At 43.1% G+C, this 19468-nt stretch overlaps 2 protein-coding genes across 2 annotated transcripts in view; one reads left to right on the top strand and one right to left on the bottom strand.

Annotated features, from left to right (window-relative positions):
* The window catches only part of TG (thyroglobulin), a 439344-nt gene that overhangs the window by 139364 nt on the left and 280512 nt on the right, over positions 1 to 19468 (bottom strand). The window lies entirely within an intron of this gene.
* SLA (Src like adaptor) overlaps positions 1 to 19468 on the top strand; it is a 76876-nt gene that overhangs the window by 33284 nt on the left and 24124 nt on the right. The window contains exons 2-3 of the mRNA XM_089685946.1: positions 14689 to 14773; positions 17107 to 17206. Of these exons, the coding sequence (XP_089542072.1) occupies positions 14716 to 14773; positions 17107 to 17206 (158 nt within the window). The 5' untranslated portion in view covers positions 14689 to 14715. The remainder of the gene's footprint in view (positions 1 to 14688; positions 14774 to 17106; positions 17207 to 19468) is intronic.

The raw sequence follows: 19468 nt of genomic DNA, 5'->3' as shown, positions 1-19468 counted from the left end.
ACTGATGTGCGTTGATGAGGCAGCACTGGTGGGTGGCACTGCTGGCCACAGGTGGGCGTAACTGTTGGGTGGCACTGGTGGGCACTGATCATCGGGGCCGACCCCTGCTTTGATAACTGCTGGTTCTCGGCAGTACTTTCCACACATTCTGATAGCGTGATGAAAGTGCAGCCAAGACCCGGCAAATGCATTTCCCGGTGATCAGCGTGTCATTGGACATGGCTGATCACATGGTAAAAAGCCGCTGTGATTGGCCTTTACCACATCACGTGATCAGCTGTGTCCTTAGGACACAGCAATCACGGAGAGCGCGTTCTGCCAGGATGTCATATGACACCCTCCCAGAGCTGCCTGGATGCAGTGTAGCGTTATTCGGCTATCTGCGGTCGCCCAATAGGTAACCAGCTAGGCCTTCATGGCTAATCTTTGAATATCTGGACATGTATACTGCGTATAATGCATTACATTCTACAATGTGTTGGTGTACATGGTATTACAGTGTGCAATGCGTTGCTGGATTCTGCATGACAGTGGACAGCGTATCACAGTGTGCAATGCGTAGCTCCATCCTGCATGACAGTGTACAGTGCATTACAGTCTACAATGTGTGGGTGTACACGGTATCACAGTGTGCAATGCGTTGCTCCATCCTGCATGATAGTGTACAGTGCATTACAGTCTACAATGTGTGGGTGTACACGGTATCACAGTGTGCAATGCGTAGCTCCATCCTGCATGATAGTGTACAGTGCATTACAGTCTACAATGTGTGGGTGTACACGGTATCACAGTGTGCAATGCGTAGCTCCATCCTGCATGACAGTGTACAGTGCATTACAGTCTACAATGTGTGGGTGTACACGGTATCACAGTGTGCAATGCGTTGCTCCATCCTGCATGATAGTGTACAGTGCATTACAGTCTACAATGTGTGGGTGTACACGGTATTACAGTGTATTACAGTGTGCAATGCGTTGTACACTGCAGTGTGCACTAAAGCATTTTACACTCATGCACTGTACACACTAAAGCATTTTACACTCATGCACTGTACACACTAACGCATTTTACACTCATGCACTGTACACACTAACGTATTTGACATTTTTAGTGTGCAATGCGTTAGTGTGCAATGCCTTGGACAGTACAATACATGTGCATACCCTGAAAAAGGGTCCTGCACATTTTTGGCCCGGATGCGGTGCAATTTGAGGTGTGCAAAATGTTTGTCTCTAATTGCAACGCACACAAATTGCATGTGATTTGCCCAGGAGTGCGGTGTTAGACCACAATGCATGTATGTGAAGCCAGAATAAAAGGATGTGGATTTTGTCTATTTTTACTTGCGCATGTTAACATTATGTAAGTGCATTTTTTTTCTGTTTAACATGCTATAGAAATGCAACATGCATTTGGATGGAGTGTTTTTGTATGTGCATTTTGGAAGTATTCTAAACACACATTGACCCTAGGGCCACACCATATCTTATGCAGGCCATAGATGGGTCGAAAATTGGCCGATTTTTCGTCCGAAAATAAAATCGGCCGATTTTCGGATCGTTAGTGGGCTATTTGTTCGGCCGTTTTTCGGTATTTTGGCAGATTTTTTTTTTCGGTAAAGTTGGAAAAAAAAACGGCCGAATTTGCCGATCGGCCGATTTTCGCGGCAATGATGGGCAAATTGGCCGATTTTTTTACTGATAAAAAATCTGCACATGAGCAGTGACCTGCAAGAGGAAGACAAAAAGAAGAAAAAGAAGAAGAGGATGAAGAAGAGGATGATGATGAAGAAGAAGAAGAGGATGATGATGATGAAGAAGAAGAAGAGGATGAAGAAGAAGAGGATGATGATGAAGAAGAAGAAGAAGAAGAAGAGGATGATGATGAAGAAGAAGAAGAAGAGGATGATGATGATGAAGAAGAAGAAGAGGATGATGATGATGATGAAGAAGAAGAAGAAGAGGATGATGATGATGATGAAGAAGAAGAAGATGAAGAAGAGGATGATGATGAAGAGGATGATGATGATGAAGAAGATGATGAAGAAGAAGAGGATGATGATGATGATGATGATGAAGAAGAAGAGGATGATGATGAAGAAGAAGAAGAAGAAGAAGAAGAGGATGATGAAGAAGAAGAAGAAGAGGATGATGATGATGATGAAGAGGATGATGATGAAGAAGAAGAGGATGATGATGAAGAAGAAGAAGAAGAAGAAGAAGATGATGAAGAGGAGGATGATGATGAAGAAGAATAAGAGGATGATGATGAAGAAGAAGAAGAAGAGGATGATGATGATCAAGATGATGAAGAAGAAGAGGATGAAGAAGAAGAGGATGAAGATGATGAAGAAGAAGAGGATGAAGAAGAAGAGGATGATGATGAAAAAGAAGAAGAGGATGATGATGAAAAAGAAGAGGATGATGATGAAGAAGAAGAAGAGGATGATGATGAAGAAGAAGAAGAAGAAGAAGAAGGATGAAAAATGAGAGGAATTCCAGTATGGCAAAAAGTGTCCCTGCAGAGAGCTCCGCTATTTCTTTGACAGTTCCTTGACATTTACAGCGGTTGCAACATTGTATCTATTTGTTTCCGAATAAAAACATCTGTATCCTAAATGGATACAAATAGATACATTGTTGCAACCGCTGTAAATGTCAAGGAACTGTCAAAGAAATAGCGGAGCTCTCTGCAGAGACACTTTTTGCCGGCTGTAGACGGGATGAAAATCGGCCGATTTTTTTTTTACCATTGCTGGCAACGTCGGCCGCTTGAACAACCAATTTTTCATTTTTTAAAAGAAAAATCGGCCGTTTTTCTCCCCGTCTATGGTCTGCATAAGCATTAGTGTGCCTGGGGGAGGGGGGGGACCTTTGGCCTTTCCAAACACAGTAGATGCTCCAAGAATGTTTCCTTGAACTCTTGAAATGGTTAAAAAGGAAAGACACTCTAGATAGCCTGCACTGAGAATTGACTGTCATGATGACGTGTCAATGATTATTTGCTCTCATTTTTCAGGAGTGGTACTGCTTGCGGTTGAAGCTGGTAGAAATCCACCTTCACGTCCTCCACTCACCTTCACTCGTGGCCAGTGGATATTTTGTGGCTGCAGGCAAGAACTGGCATCGAGGACCTGCATAATGACCCTGGCATGCCAGAGGTGGTTTGGAAGCAGCACAGCAATTTGACCATCCCTTTCCTCTATGTTGGTTTTAGGGTGCAGAATTGCTTCTCGTTCGTGAACGGACTGTCGCCGGATATCAGAGTCCCCATATTTTCAAGATATGTTTTAGCCATGTTGGCTTATTTTTATGTTATTTTCCAAGTGTGTCGCACCTAACCGCACAGTAGTGTGGTGCCATGCGTATTTGTGGCTGTGAATGGGGCTGTTTTTAATAGACGTGTGTAGGTGCAACAACGTTTTCATCATGGTACCTGCGCACATCTACATAGGGCATTGCATTTCTTTGCTGTGCTGGAAAATGTGTGTTCTTGCATGCGTTTCTGCACCACCAATGGTGTGAACAAGTCCTAAGGGCTGGTTCACACTATAGAAACAGTCTAGATGTGTTCCTGATGGGTTTTTTTCATGCCCTTTTGGCATGCATGTTTAGTGTGTTCCAGTACATTTTGAATGCGTTTTGGACATGTTTACATTGCATTTTTATATCCCTTCCACTTATTTTTTTCTATTTTCTTTGTATTCAATGTAGTTAGGGACATGTGCGTTTTAGTACATTCAAGGACGTTTCAATGTGTTCCAGTACAGTTCTGTGCAGAAACAATGCAGCGTGGTCAACTTTGTTTACAGCACCTGCAATGCACTGAAAATGCAAGTGCTGATGTGAACTATGACATTGACAACCATATAACCTTCTTTCTGTGCGTTTGTGATGCCGAAAAAGCAACTGAAACACATGTAGTGTGAACTGGCCCTAAAGTTTATTAGAGGTCAGGGAACGGGACTGACCAGGAATTGTGAATTCAATCAGACTAGTGGTGAGATACAATCAGCAATTGTATAATAATGTGAGATCTGAGCTGTAGCTGATAGAAAATGAGACACATTCACTTGATCAGTAAATAGATAGTTAAAGAGTGGGGCGGTGATCCATAGATTTGCATATGGGACAGGTGATGGCGGGGTGGGGGAGGGGGTCAAGTTGTATAAGGAGACAGATTTAAAAGAGAAAAATGTTACAATGAAATATACACGGCATGAAAATGGCACATTTCCTAATTGGCAGAAGAGTACATTCATCCACTTTCTAGTCATTAGGCAAAATCATAATTGTTTGATCAATATTCCTGGCACTGACACAACCCAGAAAATTGATCTCCATTTTTTGGGATGTAGCCATGACCGGGATTAGAACCCATGACCCAAGTGCTGTAAGTTCTGAGCTCTAACCACTAAACCACTGTGGGAAACACAGTTTGAGCTATAATGTAGAATAGTTACATTGTTTGAAAATGATAGAGCGAGCGCTGGTCAAATGATATAGACTAGTAAAATGGTATTACACAAGATAAATATAACCACGAACAGTAGTGCATGAACTCGTGAAAGGTCATCCACCCCTGTGACAGTGTACTACACTATTGAGCACCTTTCTGGCTCCTGTGGCTGAGCTAATTCCTCCCCAGGACCATTTGGGCACCCACCCTGATGGATGGATGGATGGATGGAGCTGGATGACTAACCCATAACTGCCAGCATACCGCTGCACCCCCAGATGTGTGGAGTGTATAACCCATACACATTAATACTTTTGTTCTGGTGAGTGTAGACCAGTCCCAAGGGTGGTTTACCTTTCACGAGTTCATGCACTACTGTCCGTCACGGAGAGACCACACGTGCCATTCATAGGCACTCTCTGAGTTGGTACTCTCACACGAAGGACATTCCATTATTCAGGAATGATTCTATGAACTTATTTTAGCACCATTTACAATATTACATCATTGTTGCAATTCTTTGCACTTTTTGGTTTTTACATGCGTTCATTATTGATCACATGCATTTATAGCGCTGCACTTGTCTTTACCATAGAATAGTTACGTGATTAAAGAGAATGAAGATATATAATTATATTGGGAAATTAGAAGTATATAAATTATTTGAGATATAAGTGTGTAAATGTTTAACATTTGAGTACAGAATGTATGACATTCATTAGTAAATGCATTAGTTTCCTGATCATTTTGGAGACACAGCAAGAAAATAAATAGAAGAAAATAGAAAATTCTAATACAGGTGTACATGTGTATTTATAACATTCTAAGAATTCTTTTGCCATCATGAAAACGCCAATGTAAATAAAGCCCGCGCTTGTGCGCCATCTAGCGAACATATCCGGTATTGCACCTAAAAATGTGCCAGTGATAGCAAAGTAGTCAATAGACGCTCGTCAATGAGCTTGCTAGACGCTGGTCAGACGACTGATTGATTGACCGGAGTCTGCCTGAATGGTCAGTCTCTGCTATTACACTCACATCTTAGTGAATCAGGGCCATAGAGGCTGCCACTGCTGACCTCCTTTTGACTATGCTATCTGGCTGACTCACCAAAGCTTTCTGAGTCACTGATCCAGTACATACATGAGGAAAGTCAGAAGTCTTTCTCTGCATGTGGTAACTTTGGAGGGGGCACTTTAGCAAGGCAAAAGCCCTGGTGACCCGCAGTGGACTTTAGTTCCTTTAAAGAACAAATTAATCTTTAAAAAGCAATATTGTAATGAGCCTAGCACTTTTTTAATCAGCCATATAAGGGTTATAATTTCTTTCCACATATAATAGATTTTGACGTGGTCTTCCTAACATAAATCATTTTCCAAAATCAACCAAAATGATACAATAACTGACCATCCAAGCTCCTACAGAGGAACAAGTACACGGGAAGTCCTAGAATGTAACATGCACTTTTTAGGAGCAGATGAATCAGTTTTGTGTGGCGTTCCTAGTCAGTGACTCAAAGTATTGAAGCCAAAGGGTCAACATGACAGCCAGACAAGCTCTGGTTTCTCTTTAAAATTGTTTTCTTTCATTCTGAACCTCAGACCCCAAGTCAAACCCAACCAGTATTACTAAATGAACCCTTCTAATCCATACATTTCTTCTGGATGAAACTATCAAACATTGGGGCTTTCCAAAGAGGTCTACTGCTCATGATCTAGACCAGGGGTCTCCAAACTTTTCAAACAAAGGGCCAGTATATGGTCCTTCAGACTTTAGGAGGGCCAGATTAGGGCCAGTGAGGATAGAAAATGTTCTAGCCCCAGCATCAGTGAGAATAAACATGACCTCAGGGTTGATGGTCAGTAGTGTACTATCATTGATATTAGTGGGAAGAATAGTATACCATCATTGGTTTGAATAGAAGAAGTGCTGCCCCGTTGTTGGTCTCAGTGAAAGGAATACTGCCCCAAGAGCCGGATAAAGGGTAAGAAAGGGCCATATCCGGCCCTCAGGCCGTAGTTTGGAGACCCCTGATCTAGACATCAAGAGCCCATAATTCTTCCACAATGTAATAACATAGGACAAGGTGCGGACTACTCTCCCTTCTGGACTGCTTGTCATGAAAGACTCCTTCACTAGGTCACCACTATCTCCTACAAGATTGTGGAGTCTAATCGCATCATATCTTAAGAAGACATAGGAGCCAGGCAAGCTCTAGGTTTCTCTTTGAAATGGTTTTCTTTAATCCCCAACCCCAGACTCTCTCTCTAACCCAACCAGTAATACTAAGCCATATGTTCCTTCTGGATGAAAGTATCAAACATTTGGGCTTTCCAAAGAGTTTCTGTCGGGGATCGCCGCGGCGCTGGTCTCGGCGCAGGAGCAGTGCACCGCCCTGTGCAGGGACACGGGCACTAGGGCCGAGCCGACCGCGGCAATCGAGCTCGTGCATGCGCAGTAGAGGCCGCGGGCGTGCGCCTGGCGCCAAAGACAGCGCAGGGCGGGATATTTAAATGGCCCTGAGCTGTCATTCAGTGCCTTCTGGTCTTCTCCTGTATCCTGAACCTGTTTCTAGTAAGTTGCTGACCCGGATTTGTACCTGACCCTGCTGTATTCTCCTCCCCAGACCCTTGCTTTGCCTGACTTCTCTCCTGGATGCCCCCTATTGGACCTAACTTGCTGTTGCTGACCTGGCGTGTGACCCGACTATTCTCTGCCCGCTGCTTTGTACCGCACCGTCCCCATAGTTACCGACCCGGCCTGCCTGACTTTGCACTTGCTCAGCCATCCATCCATCCCTCTCAACGGGGTCTCCAGATTTCCTCATATCAGGCTGTCCCCCGTGGGAGCCCCTGGCGAATACCCCTACCACTGACGGGTATCCTCAGTAGTCACGACCTGGTCCCGGGGTACTCCAAGTCCATCCCCACCATCAGGGGCCCTGATGAACAAGTACTCTGGGGCTTAGACTCCGTGCGCTGGGGATGCCTGATCAGTGGAGTGCTAGTGGTGTGGCCGGGCGGTCCCTTACAGTTTCACTGCACATAATCTAGACAGCTAGAGTCTGCCATTCTTCCACAATGCAATGACACAGGATAAATTGAAGACTACTCTCCCTTCTGGACTGCTTGTCATGAAAGACTCCTTCACTAGGTCAACCACTATCTCCTAAAAGATTGTGGAGCCTGGTCACACCATATCTTAGGAAGACTCAGAAGCACCTCTTTGTTTCTGAGGATCTTAAAGTGCAATGTACTCCCTAGAACTTTGTTTGTGAATTTTTATTGGAGTACATTAGAAAGTATTTTAACGTATTATTAAACTGTTTGGCACTCTAGTTGTACTGAGATAGATAGGGAGGACATGTAATGAGTAGTTAAATTGGCAAAGTGGATTATTAGCTCTTTACCTCCTAATCTCAGGAGTGACTGCATGCATCTTGGGTACCCTTTGTTTGTTACTCTCCACTCAGGTAGGTTAAGAATGTTTCATCCTTGGACTAATAGGCCAAGAAATAGTTTTTCCATGTACTGTAGACAGGTTAGAAAATCTGTAAATTGTTATATGCTAAGGATTTAGTATGGTGAGGTGTAGTGCAATATTTCCTCCTAAATGTTACACTTGACAGTTATTTGAATTGGATTTGTTTATTATTTTATTTTGTAGATAGATAGATAGATAGATAGATAGATAGATAGATAGATTATATCGTTTTTTCTGTTTTAGGTGGGTGGGTGGCTGACAAACGAATTTGTATACCGTGATAATAAAGTATTTTATTATATCTGCAACCACAAAAGAATATTTTCTGTCATATGTGCTACACTAATTAAAAAAGTCAATAGTTTTATACATTTGCATACCTTAAAAACACTGTACATTATGACTAATCAGTGCACAGACTCCCAGAGATCTGCGTTTCATTATTATATATGAATGTTCACAATCCAAGTACAGTGTACATTTCCTCTTGACTGCTATTACAGAATTATCCTAAAATAACAAAAATCAGGTCCATGGTAATACTTAAAGTGTATTTACACTTTTGCAACCAAATTTGGATAACACTTATTTTATACTAGTTACATGTCCCTGTTCACATAGCATAACTTAAAACAAATATTTAAAAATTTCTGCTTACCTTTTTAAATTCCCATTACTTGTCTAAACTAGTTACCTAGCACCCCCCTATGTGATGTTAAGGAGAGGGCTCGGGAGGCATGTTTACCATAGTTAACCCTGCTAGCAGATCTAATTATCAGTTGTAAACAAAATTGTAACAATGTCTGTCCTAATAAAGGGTTAAAGATCTTGAGGCTTGGATTTTGATTTTACATTTTATTAACCTCCTCGGCGGTATGATTCTTTCCGTTTTTTGGGCTGAAAGCGGTACCATTTTTTTGCATGGAAATATGTAGTTTTTTATTGTAGGCTGTAATTTTTAGGAATAACTCACTGAAATCTGTCCGAGCAAGAGTCTATTAAACATTCCGAATATGATAAAACTTGAAACACGAAATCATAAATTATAATTTAATAAATAATCATAAAAAATAATAATATAATAACAATAAATTTAATTCAATAATATAATCAAACCAAAAACACTGAAATTTGAAATACAGAGGCAAATTCGCACATCGCTGAGCAAAGTCGCAAAATCGTTTTCAATGTCTGATGACAAATTTCCCCACAAATCATTATCACTCAATTCTGCAAGTGGTTCTGATTTACTATCGCTGTTCTAAAACCGCTTTTGACGTAAAGGGACGCATTTTAGACGCCATGGACTTTTCTAAGTTTCCAGGCAGAAAGAACATTCAAAATGCAGGCAGGGCGCAGGACAAAGCAGTAGGGACAAAATATATGTGAAATGCATTGAAACAGCAATGACAGCAAAAATGACATTTTTAAAAAATTTTAAATTTCCCGCCGGTTCCGGTGCCCGTACGTCCCGACGTCACAGGGACTGGAACACAGAAGCCGGATGCCGGCATCGGCCGGAGGAGATGGCCGGGGACTCTGCAGGGGACACATCGCGGGAGCGAAGGACAAGGTAAGTGCTGCAGGGACCCCCAGGGCAACGCCGCATGGTAAGCCCGAGTGTAGCTTGGGGTTACCGCTTTTGGTATAGAAATTTTATCCCGAGCTACACTCGGGATTACCGCTAAGGAGGTTAATGAAGGGGTACTGACCCTGTCCCAACTTTGTCCCCCTGAAATTGTTCAGAATAGTAAGAATAGAAATAAACACACCAAATTGAGTGTGTTTTACCTAAAGTGGGCATGGCTCAATTGGTACTGGTTAAACCATTGTGGTTTAATCGTAATGGGCATGTGAGCATGGTATAACAGAGCAGGGTATTTGGTAGCAAAATGCCATTTTTGTCTTAAGTCTTGAAACTAAAGCCCTGTATACACGATCAGAATATTGTATGAAAAATGCCACTTTTAAAGCCATTGTTTGATAATCTGATCGTTAGTACACAGCAATCCTCGGAAAAAAATAGAAGGGACAAGCACAAAAATTTTTATCATATGATACCGGATTGTATGGTTTTTGTTTAACCAGTACAGTAGTCATCGGAAAATACAATACAAATACATTACATTCTTCAGAATTTTCCTTCGTTAAAGAATTTTCGTAAATCCGCTTCACTTTTGATAGGAGACTAGCATGTAGAAAAAAACAGACATCATACGTCTGATATTCTAAACGTGTATACGGTGCATAAAGTAGCTTACAACTCCTCAGTCACCGGTTGCAAATGTGTTTATTTTATAGAATAACCAAAATTACGTTACTGGTACAAAGCATGGTGAAGTTATTTAGAAATGAAATCAAGTTTTTAATTCCTTCCTGCTGCCTGTCAGAAATGGACTCGCCAATAGTGGTGGGACTCACCTGTCTTGTGGGTTGCAGTACCAGGACTGGCCAGCGGGTGCTCTCAACAACCAGAGGCTCACTCCGGCAATTAGCCATCACCTGGGGCTGATTGCAGGTGGTGTATTTAAGGGATGGCCAGACCTGCAGTTAGTGCCTTGTTGTACTGTTTGCTTGGCCCTGGTTTCCTGATCCTGTTACTTCTGTCCTGACTCTGCTTGAACTCTGCCTGTACTGACCTCGGCTAGTCCTGACCACTCTCCCGCCTGCTCCTGGTACTCCGTTTGCTACCGACCCGGCCTGTCTGACTACTCTTGTATTGTATGTTTGTTATCTGTTGGAGGTTTGGTTCAGTTTGTTTGCACTGTGTTTATGTTTAGTTTTGCAATGCGTTTGTATTGTTAGTCTTAATAAATTATATTATTTACTATATCTGAAGCCTGCGTTTCCCTGTGTCAGTCCACACACTTCTGGTCATACCCGCATCCCTGACACTGCCTCTTAGGGGCCCTTTAAGTGGTTGTTAATACCGGAGAGGCAGAGATGGATTCCTGATCTCATGATCACTATGACTGGCTGTCAAAGTAGTCGCATGGTAAGGAGCCCGTCCAATCGCAGAAGCTCTTTGTGACAGTAAATTTAGCATGCTGGGAGTGAGCGCTCAGCACCGAACCTTGGAGCTCCGAGGCCACCTGCCCTGCTGCCGTATACATGTGTTGCGTGAACAGCAATAATGTGCATTTAAAAATAAAACTCTGCAAAAAATAAGCCAAGAGGAGAAAGATGTTAATAAGGGGTTAAAAAGGAAAGGCCAAGTTTACGCTGTGTTTTTATCAACCCCACTATGCTACAAAGGTAGCGAGTGTACAGATGCTGCATTCATGGAGCAGTACCGCCAACCAAATGCAACTCATTTCAGTGAATATGGCTACGTTACAATGGCCTAGCAACTGTGCAATACAGGCTTTTAGGTGTTATGACTCTTCACAACTCCCCTGCGGATCACTTTTTAAAGGACTGCCACTAATGTAAGCAAGCCCTAAAAGAAAGATCAAAGGACAAGTCTTTTTTAACAATGTATTTATGATTAAAGCCTGCAAAAAGCATTTGCAGGTTTCATTCACACAATGCCTATGTTGCTGAAACAGAGCAGAACTTAGCAGCCAAACTGAGAGTTGAGACCCTCAGTTACACTCAACATAGGGAAATCCACATGCTCAAACTAGACACTCTGTCTTTAAAAAAGTGGAAAATGGTTAAAAGACTCAAACTCTACCGTTCTAACAGGGATGCATGGCAATCTCAGTATGGAAGAATTTGTTTTGCCTTTAGGAACAGATTACTTTGTCTAACCTGCTCTAAACATTTTTTTGGTGGCTGGAACCCAGGTGAGCATTGCCTGAGGCCCAACATAGCTGTATGGTCTTAGGAAAAGGAAGAGCCTTCAAGGTGAAAGCCACAAAGTACATATAGTTGACGTAAATACACTTCCATAAAGAGTCCATGCTGTGCTAACACGTACATATCACTGGTTTCTTGTAACCTCAACTCTTTCATTTTAGTTCTCTACTTTTAAGTCACCACAGACACAAATCCTATTTTTAAACTGTGTGTTTAAGGACAAATATATAAGTTATACGACAGAGCTACTAAGAACATTTACATCTGCATGGGTAGAAGTCCCTAGACTTGTATCAAAACCAAGATACACTGTTCCCATTCCAAAACCACAGACATTAATTTGGGGTTTCCCCCTCTTTGAGGATATAACAGCCTCCACTCTTCTGGGAAGGCTTTCTACAAGATTTGGTAATGGGTCTGAAGGATTTTGTGATCATTCAGCCAAAAGAGCATTTATGAGGTCAGGTACTGATGTTCAATTCAAATTGATCCCAGCTCAGGGCTCTGTGAAGGCCACATGAGTTTCTCCACACCACATACCTCCCAACTTTCTGGGAATGAGGAACACTTATAAGCAAAACTATGTATTCATAGGACACACCCCCTGCCATGCCCCCTTACAAGGAGAATTAATACACAAAAAATGATTGGTTAAACTCACAAGTGCATTTTTTTTACTGCTGCTTTTCCTTTATATTGGCTTTAAAAATTTACAGATGCAACCATTTAGAAAATGGATGAATGGTTTATCGCCTTAAAACTCTTTTTGATAGATAAATAGTGCATTTTTAATACATGTGTATATATATCAGACCAATATGAGGGACAATAACAGGAAAGAGGGACAGAGGGACTTTGTCCTAAATGAGGGACAGTTCCTTGAAATTAGGGACAGTTGGGAGTTATTCACACCAAACCAATCAAACCATGTCTATATGGGGCTAGAACATGCTGGAACTGAAAAGGACTTCATCAGACTGCTGGCACAAGGTTGGAAGCACGTGATTGTCCTTAATGTCTTTGTATGCTGTGGCATTACCAGTATACTTCATTGTGAATGCTTGAACTCAAAAAACATATGCATTTGGCCAAGGGGCGGACTGACAACTCATGGGGCCCCCGGGCAATAGGGGATCATTGGGCCCCTGTGTCCTTGCCCAAACTCAAAAAAGCCTATGAAAAAGGTACCAGGGGCATCTCATGGGGCCCCCTACTGACCCCGGGCCCTTGGGCAGTGCCCGAATTTCCAAATGGTCAGCCCGCCCCTGATTTGGCCATACAGAGTAGGTGCCTTTTTGTCCCTTTGCTGTGTCCCCTACTGCTCCATGGTAATGGCCACTAGGGACAACAAAACACCATTAGGTGGTAATAAAATTAAAGGATCATTGGACAGGAAATCATTGCGAAAATATCAAATGAGCAATAAAGGGAACAAGGAATCCAGAAGCAGCCAGATTATAATCCAGTTAGAGCCCACTGAACAACCACCAAAACCCCCACTACACCACCAAAAACCCCACTACTTCAACCTTCCCTATTGACTTCAATTAATTTTGCACGTTATATTAAAAACTATAAAGAACAATTCTTTGGATACATTGAAGCCTCTCTGCTCATTACTTTCTTAAAGCGACACTAAAAAAAATTCTACTCAAGTATGTATTGTTAAAGTGGAAATTCACTCAATAGTCCTGCTGGATCACTCTCTTCCTGTAGCTGAGTTTCAGGTTTTCTTGGGTGGAGGGGAGGAGCAAATACAAATTTTATTCTGTACCACTTCTGAAATTCTTGCCTAGGCATAAATGATGTCCCTTACCCCCCCCCCCTTTCCCAGTGCCTCCTGGGATATGTCACATGTCCCAGAAGGTAGTAGGACCTCACACGGTGGTGAGCTGGTTCTGGATCCTCAGGAAGACACATCCAGCTCCCCTCTCCAAGATGGCAGCGCTGGGGACCCGCAACAGTAAGAAGAATTGGTTGTGGGAAGACAGCACTGGACCCCCGGCATTGGTAAGTACCTGATTTGTAAAAAAAAACCTCAAAAAAGTCCTTTCTATTGCTGCCAATCTTCTCCATATCCCCAGATGTTTGCTGCTGTGATCTGATCTTCCTGTTAGAGGGTGGCTATGTTCATTCCCCATGGTCCCACTCAGGGCCGGACTGACCATTTGGAAACTCGGGCACAGTAGGGGGCCCCATGAAATGCCCCTGGTACCTTTTTCATAGGCTTTTTTCAGTTTGGGCAAGGACACAGGGGCCCCATGATCCCCTATTGCCCGGGGGCCCCATGAGTTGTCAGTCCGCCCCTGGTCCCACTGTATGTAGGAATGTAGCCACCCTCTCTTGCTCACTCCCAAAATGAACTCTGGACTATGGGATTTGTAGTGTGCAGAGAGTAGTATACATGACTACAGCTGTTCTTCCACCTGGCAGTACTAGGGTCATTGGTTCCAATCCCAACCACGGCACCATCTTCCTGGAGTTTGCATGTTCTCCCTGTGCCTGTGTGGGTTCCCTCCAGTTTCCTCCCACACTGCAAAGACATGATGGTAGGTTAGTTGGCTCCTGTCTTGATTGGCCCTAGTATGTGTATGAATGAATGTGAGTTAGGGACCTTAGATTGTAAGCTCCTTGAGAGCAGGGACTGATGTGAATATACAATATACTGTATATGTAAAGCTCTACATTCATTGATGGTGCTATATAAGTACCTGTAATAAATAAATAACTAATGGGCACTGCTCGTTCCAAACAAATAGATGTGTGTATGAAAAGGAGGTTTGGGAACTTTCAGAGGGCATTACAAAGACATAATAAGAAACAATTTCATGAAAAATAGATTACAGTACTAATAAATAGCGCATGTGTATGGATTTTTTTGGGAGCATTGGGATATCATTTAATGTCACTTTAACCTTTTTTTTTCTTTTTTTATTTCCTGTACAGGATATACAACTTTAGAAAAAAACAGAAATGGGAAACACCATTAAAAACAATCCTTCGCCAGCAAAAATCACTCAGTCTGAAACAGGTCAGTGCATGAATATCAAAAACTAGTGCTAACATTCTTGCATGATAATTAAAAAATATCTCCAGCCGAATCAAGAAGCCTTTACAAAAATCTGAGACTGTATAAGGGGTTACAACCCAAGCCCAGGAATTCTGAGAGACTAACAGGGTCTGTTCTAGGGGTATAGAGTGGGTTGGGTACCCAAATTCTGAGCAGCCATAGAAGCGCAAGCTATATGAATCAGAAGCACAAGCTTCTATGACTGAAAAATGATCCATGAATGGAGGTGGTAGACCTTTCATTCATCTGCCCAGCCTCCATTCATGGAGCACTTTTCATTGATAGAAACTATAGAACAGCTTCTATGACTGGAGGAGAGTGGTAGAAATGGCGGCAGGGGCGGACTGACCATTTGGAAACTCGGGCACTGCCCGAGGGCCCGGGGTCAGTAGGGGGCCCCATGAGATGCCTCGGTACCTTTTTCATAGGCTTTTTTTACCTTGGGCAAGGACACAGGGGCCCCATGATCCCCTATTGCATGGGGGCCCCATGAGTTGTCAATCCGCCCCTGAATGGCGGGGATAGTTTTCACTTTTGATGAGTGCATATGACAGGTCCCTCAGCTCTATTAACCCCCGCCACACCAGACAATTACAGCAGCGGGGATAAGGAAGGGGTCAAAGAAGGAAGATTTCAGATAAAGTAGAAATCAGCAGCACAAGGGGCACATTGCACTAATAGTAAGTCATGTCCCTTGTGCTGATTTTTTTCATTTACTAAACATGAGCTATAAAGTGTTACCAGAGGCGGACTGACCATTTGGGCACCCGGGCACTGCCCGAGGGCCTGGGGTCAGCAGGGGGCCCCATGAGATGCCCCTGGTACCTTTTATAGGCTTTTTTGGATGTGGTTTGAGTGTGGGCAAGGACACAGGGACTCCATGATTTCCTATTGCCCGGGGGCCCCATGAGTTGTCAGTCCACCCCTGAGTGTTACTAAACCCGCACCACCTGCCTGGAGTTTGCATGTTCTCCATGTGCCTACATGGGTTTCCTCTGGGTACTCCGGTTTCCTCCCACCATCCAAAGACATGCTGGTAGGTTAATTGGATCCTGTCTAAATTGACCCTAGTATGTGTATGTATGAATGTAAGAGGGACCTTACATTGTATGCTCCTTAACGGTTAGGAACTGATGTGAATGCACAATATATAGGTAAATTGACAGCACTATATAAGTACCTGAAATAAATAAATAAACAATAAAATCAGTGTGTACATACAGTGAAACATACTTGTTATACTCACTGTGGAACCTAAGGGGTTAATTCTGTGCATTGTGTAAAAATGCTGTTTGATACTGTCTTCTCTGATCCTCCTCTTCTTCCAGTGCCCCCCTCTTATCTCCTGATATGACATATCATGTTGAGACATTCTGCACATGCTCAGTTTGGTGTATTGCTAGAGAGGTCCGCGGTCGGCAGTCAAAACATTCCTATCCTGAACGCAATTCTGCTCCATTCAGGAGAGGGAGGTTTAACCTCACCTAAACACGGCAGCTCCTAAACTCTGCTAAAAGCCTTTGTATACATGGACACCTAGGCTTTTATGGAGTTGAGTTTAGAAGCTTTGGCAAAACAAAAATGACAAAAGCTCCTAAACTCGAGTCTAGGAGCTGCTCGTGTACAGTTCACATTAAAAACACGTTTAGTTTGTACACATTTACAAATACATGCGTAAGCTGCAGAGTCTAGTCATGGCACCCCAGTATTCTGCAGTTCCTAACTCTATCATTTTTGAAAGCCTCCATAGTAGAAGCGCATGTATAATAATGGATAGATTGAGGGCAGGTAAGCCTGGAGGGAGCCCATTTTTAGGGAAAACTAGAACGTTAAATGTAAGCAGCTACAGCAGCAGCAAGGGTGACAACTCTGCAGTGCTTTCATTGTAGAAGGAATAGCATGGTCTCCTTTTTAATGCAAGAACCAGGGGTGGACTGACAACTCATGGGGCTAATGGGGCCCCTGTGTCCTCACCCACACTCAAACCACACCCAAAAAAACCTATGAAAGGTACCAAGGGGCATCTCATGGGGCCCCCTACTGACTCCAGGCCCTCGGGCACTGCCCGAGTTCACAAATGGTCAGTCTGCCCTTGGCAAGAACCCATCCAATGGTTCTACTAGCAAGATCAAGAGGTATTTAATAAAGGTTCCTAGGGGTACGTAGAAAACAGAGAGGCCAGTAACACCGATATATGCAGCCTACCTCACACTGGGGATTTTATCGTTTGACAATAGTTCTACTTTAATGGAACACTTCAATGCGGTATTTATGTTTGTTTTTCGATCTCATAGGAAACGAAAGTGATTTTCTAGCTGTTCTCTATGACTATCCTCCGCCGGATGTGAGCGAGCCAATCTTTTACTTTGGAGAAAAACTGAGGGTCATCTCCGAGTAAGTTACTACACCCTGTGTACAGTACATTTACTTTTGACTTCTGAAAATTTACTTTTTTTGTGGGGAGGGAGTCTCAGAACCAGGAAATTTGGCACAAACAGCTTTTACGTTTCATAAACTAATCAAGTCCCTTAAAAAAAAAATCTGTAACATCAGATCTAAAGCCATTTGGAAAATTAGAATACTGGCAACCAACGCAGATTATTCTAGCCAACTCCACAGAATGAATTCCAGCCACAGAGCAGACGAAAAAGGTTGAAAAGTCATCAAGAGTGACTACCTTACAAACATCGTCAAATTCAACAAATTCAGATGTTTTTCTAAAGCCCCACTCCAGTCTGCCACCACCCCACATGCATCCCTCAGCCCTACCCCCCTATAAGTATTTCTGAGATATAGGTATGTGACTTTTTATGTAGTTACATTGGTCCAACTCGGATCAGTGTAAGTATGTACAGTATGTGTTATAACTGTGGGGTCCCAGTGGAAAATGGAATCACTGTAGCTGGTGATCTCCACTAGCTTCCAGGTCCCTTTCCGAGCCGCTGCCCTGCTGCATTGTGAACACAGGAGGCTGCTAGCTCGGCATGGACACCATTCAGTCTTCACTGTTCCTGTGCGGAATGGCAGCCCTATGTGTCGTGTATCTATGGGTGACATCACAATCTTCTCCTCATCCAATCAGTGAGCACTTTGCATTCATTTAGAAAATGTAAACTGTTCTCTGAATGGCTCCCATGTCATCTGGGCGACCTCCTGTGCTCACTAAGCAGTAGGACAGCCGTTCAGCACAGGATCCAGAAGCCAGTGGAGATGACTGGTGTAATGGTGTGTACTACAATAATTTCCATCTTCCATTAGAATCCCACAGGTATGTCACATACATTGGTCCAAGCTGGACCCAACAGTCCCGAGTCTTTCTTCTTCGGATTGCGACGTCACTACCTGGAAGACGTTGACACTTCCTACTGGCTGCCTGACAGTAGGGTCCTCTCTGAATTCAGTAATGGAGTCTGAGCAGTGATGTCAGCAAAAAGGTATCATGGGAAACCACCTCTTTAGTGGTGGATTACCAGTCCCCACACCTGGAAACAGCAGTGGCAGATGGACCCCAATGAAGGCGAGGGTTTGCCTGGAGATGGGCTTTAAAATCCTTACTGCTGAAGTTTTTCTATCAACCAAAACTGAGTCTTTTTATCTTCACCTGAGCATTGCAACCCCTGATGAATGACACATGGTTTCAGCCACCGAAATGCATTGACTGATCAATGGAATAGGGTATCAGCCACTGAAACACGTTGACTGATTAATGGAATAGGGTATCAGCCACCAAAACGCGTTGACTGAACAATGGAATAGGGCATCAGCCACCGAAGCACATTGACTGATCAATGGAATAGGGCATCAGCCACCGAGGTACATTGACTGATCGATGGAATAGGGTATCAGCCACCAAAACACATTGACTGATTATTGGAATAGGGTATCAGCCACCAAAATGCGTTGACTGATCAATGGGATAGGGTATCAGCCACCAAAATGCGTTGACTGATCAATGGAATAGGGTATCGGCCACTGAAGCACATTGATTGATCAATGGAATAGGGTATCAGCCACTGAAATGCGTCGACTGCTCAATGGAATAGGGTATCAGCCACCGAAACGCGTTGACTACTCAGTGGCATATGATGTCAGCCACCGAAAGGCATTGACTTGTTGCTTTGAATGTCTAAGGTAAAATCAATGCTTTTGGATTTTAGGACCATTGGTGTGGTTCTCTTAATCACTCGCAACAATAGGCTCATACCTGAGAGTTACCTAACTGGAGCCACTGCACTCATTCAATGAAAAACTTGAACTGCATACTTGAATTCGATGTAATTGTAGATCCAGAACCTCACTTCCACACACAACATGGTTAATGTGCATTCCGGCATGCAGAAGCCCATGTGCAGACCAGTACAGATAGAAACTGATTGTTGACAGATGTCAATAAATATAGACTGTGATGGACGGGCACAGACTGGAAGACACAGACTATGATGGAGAGACACAGGCTCATATCACAACAGTGGGAGTGGCCTAATTGAGCCACTGTCAAACGGCATCATCCAGCATCATCTAGCTCTTTCCTCCCCCACTCTGACTGCCCTTGGCCTGCCCATTTCATTCATTGGATTTCAGTTCTTTCAATCACAGAGGGCATTACTTAAGGTGGTCTGCAAGCTGATAAAGCATGCCTAGTAACACCCAGTCCTC

Source organism: Staurois parvus, unplaced genomic scaffold (assembly GCF_062004578.1).
Source record: "Staurois parvus isolate SC_StPar_1 unplaced genomic scaffold, SC_StPar_1.0 ptg000389l, whole genome shotgun sequence".
Taxonomy (NCBI): Eukaryota; Metazoa; Chordata; class Amphibia; order Anura; family Ranidae; genus Staurois; species Staurois parvus.
The sequence above is the reverse complement of the archived record's forward strand: the minus strand, read 5'-3'. Positions and strand labels throughout refer to the sequence as shown.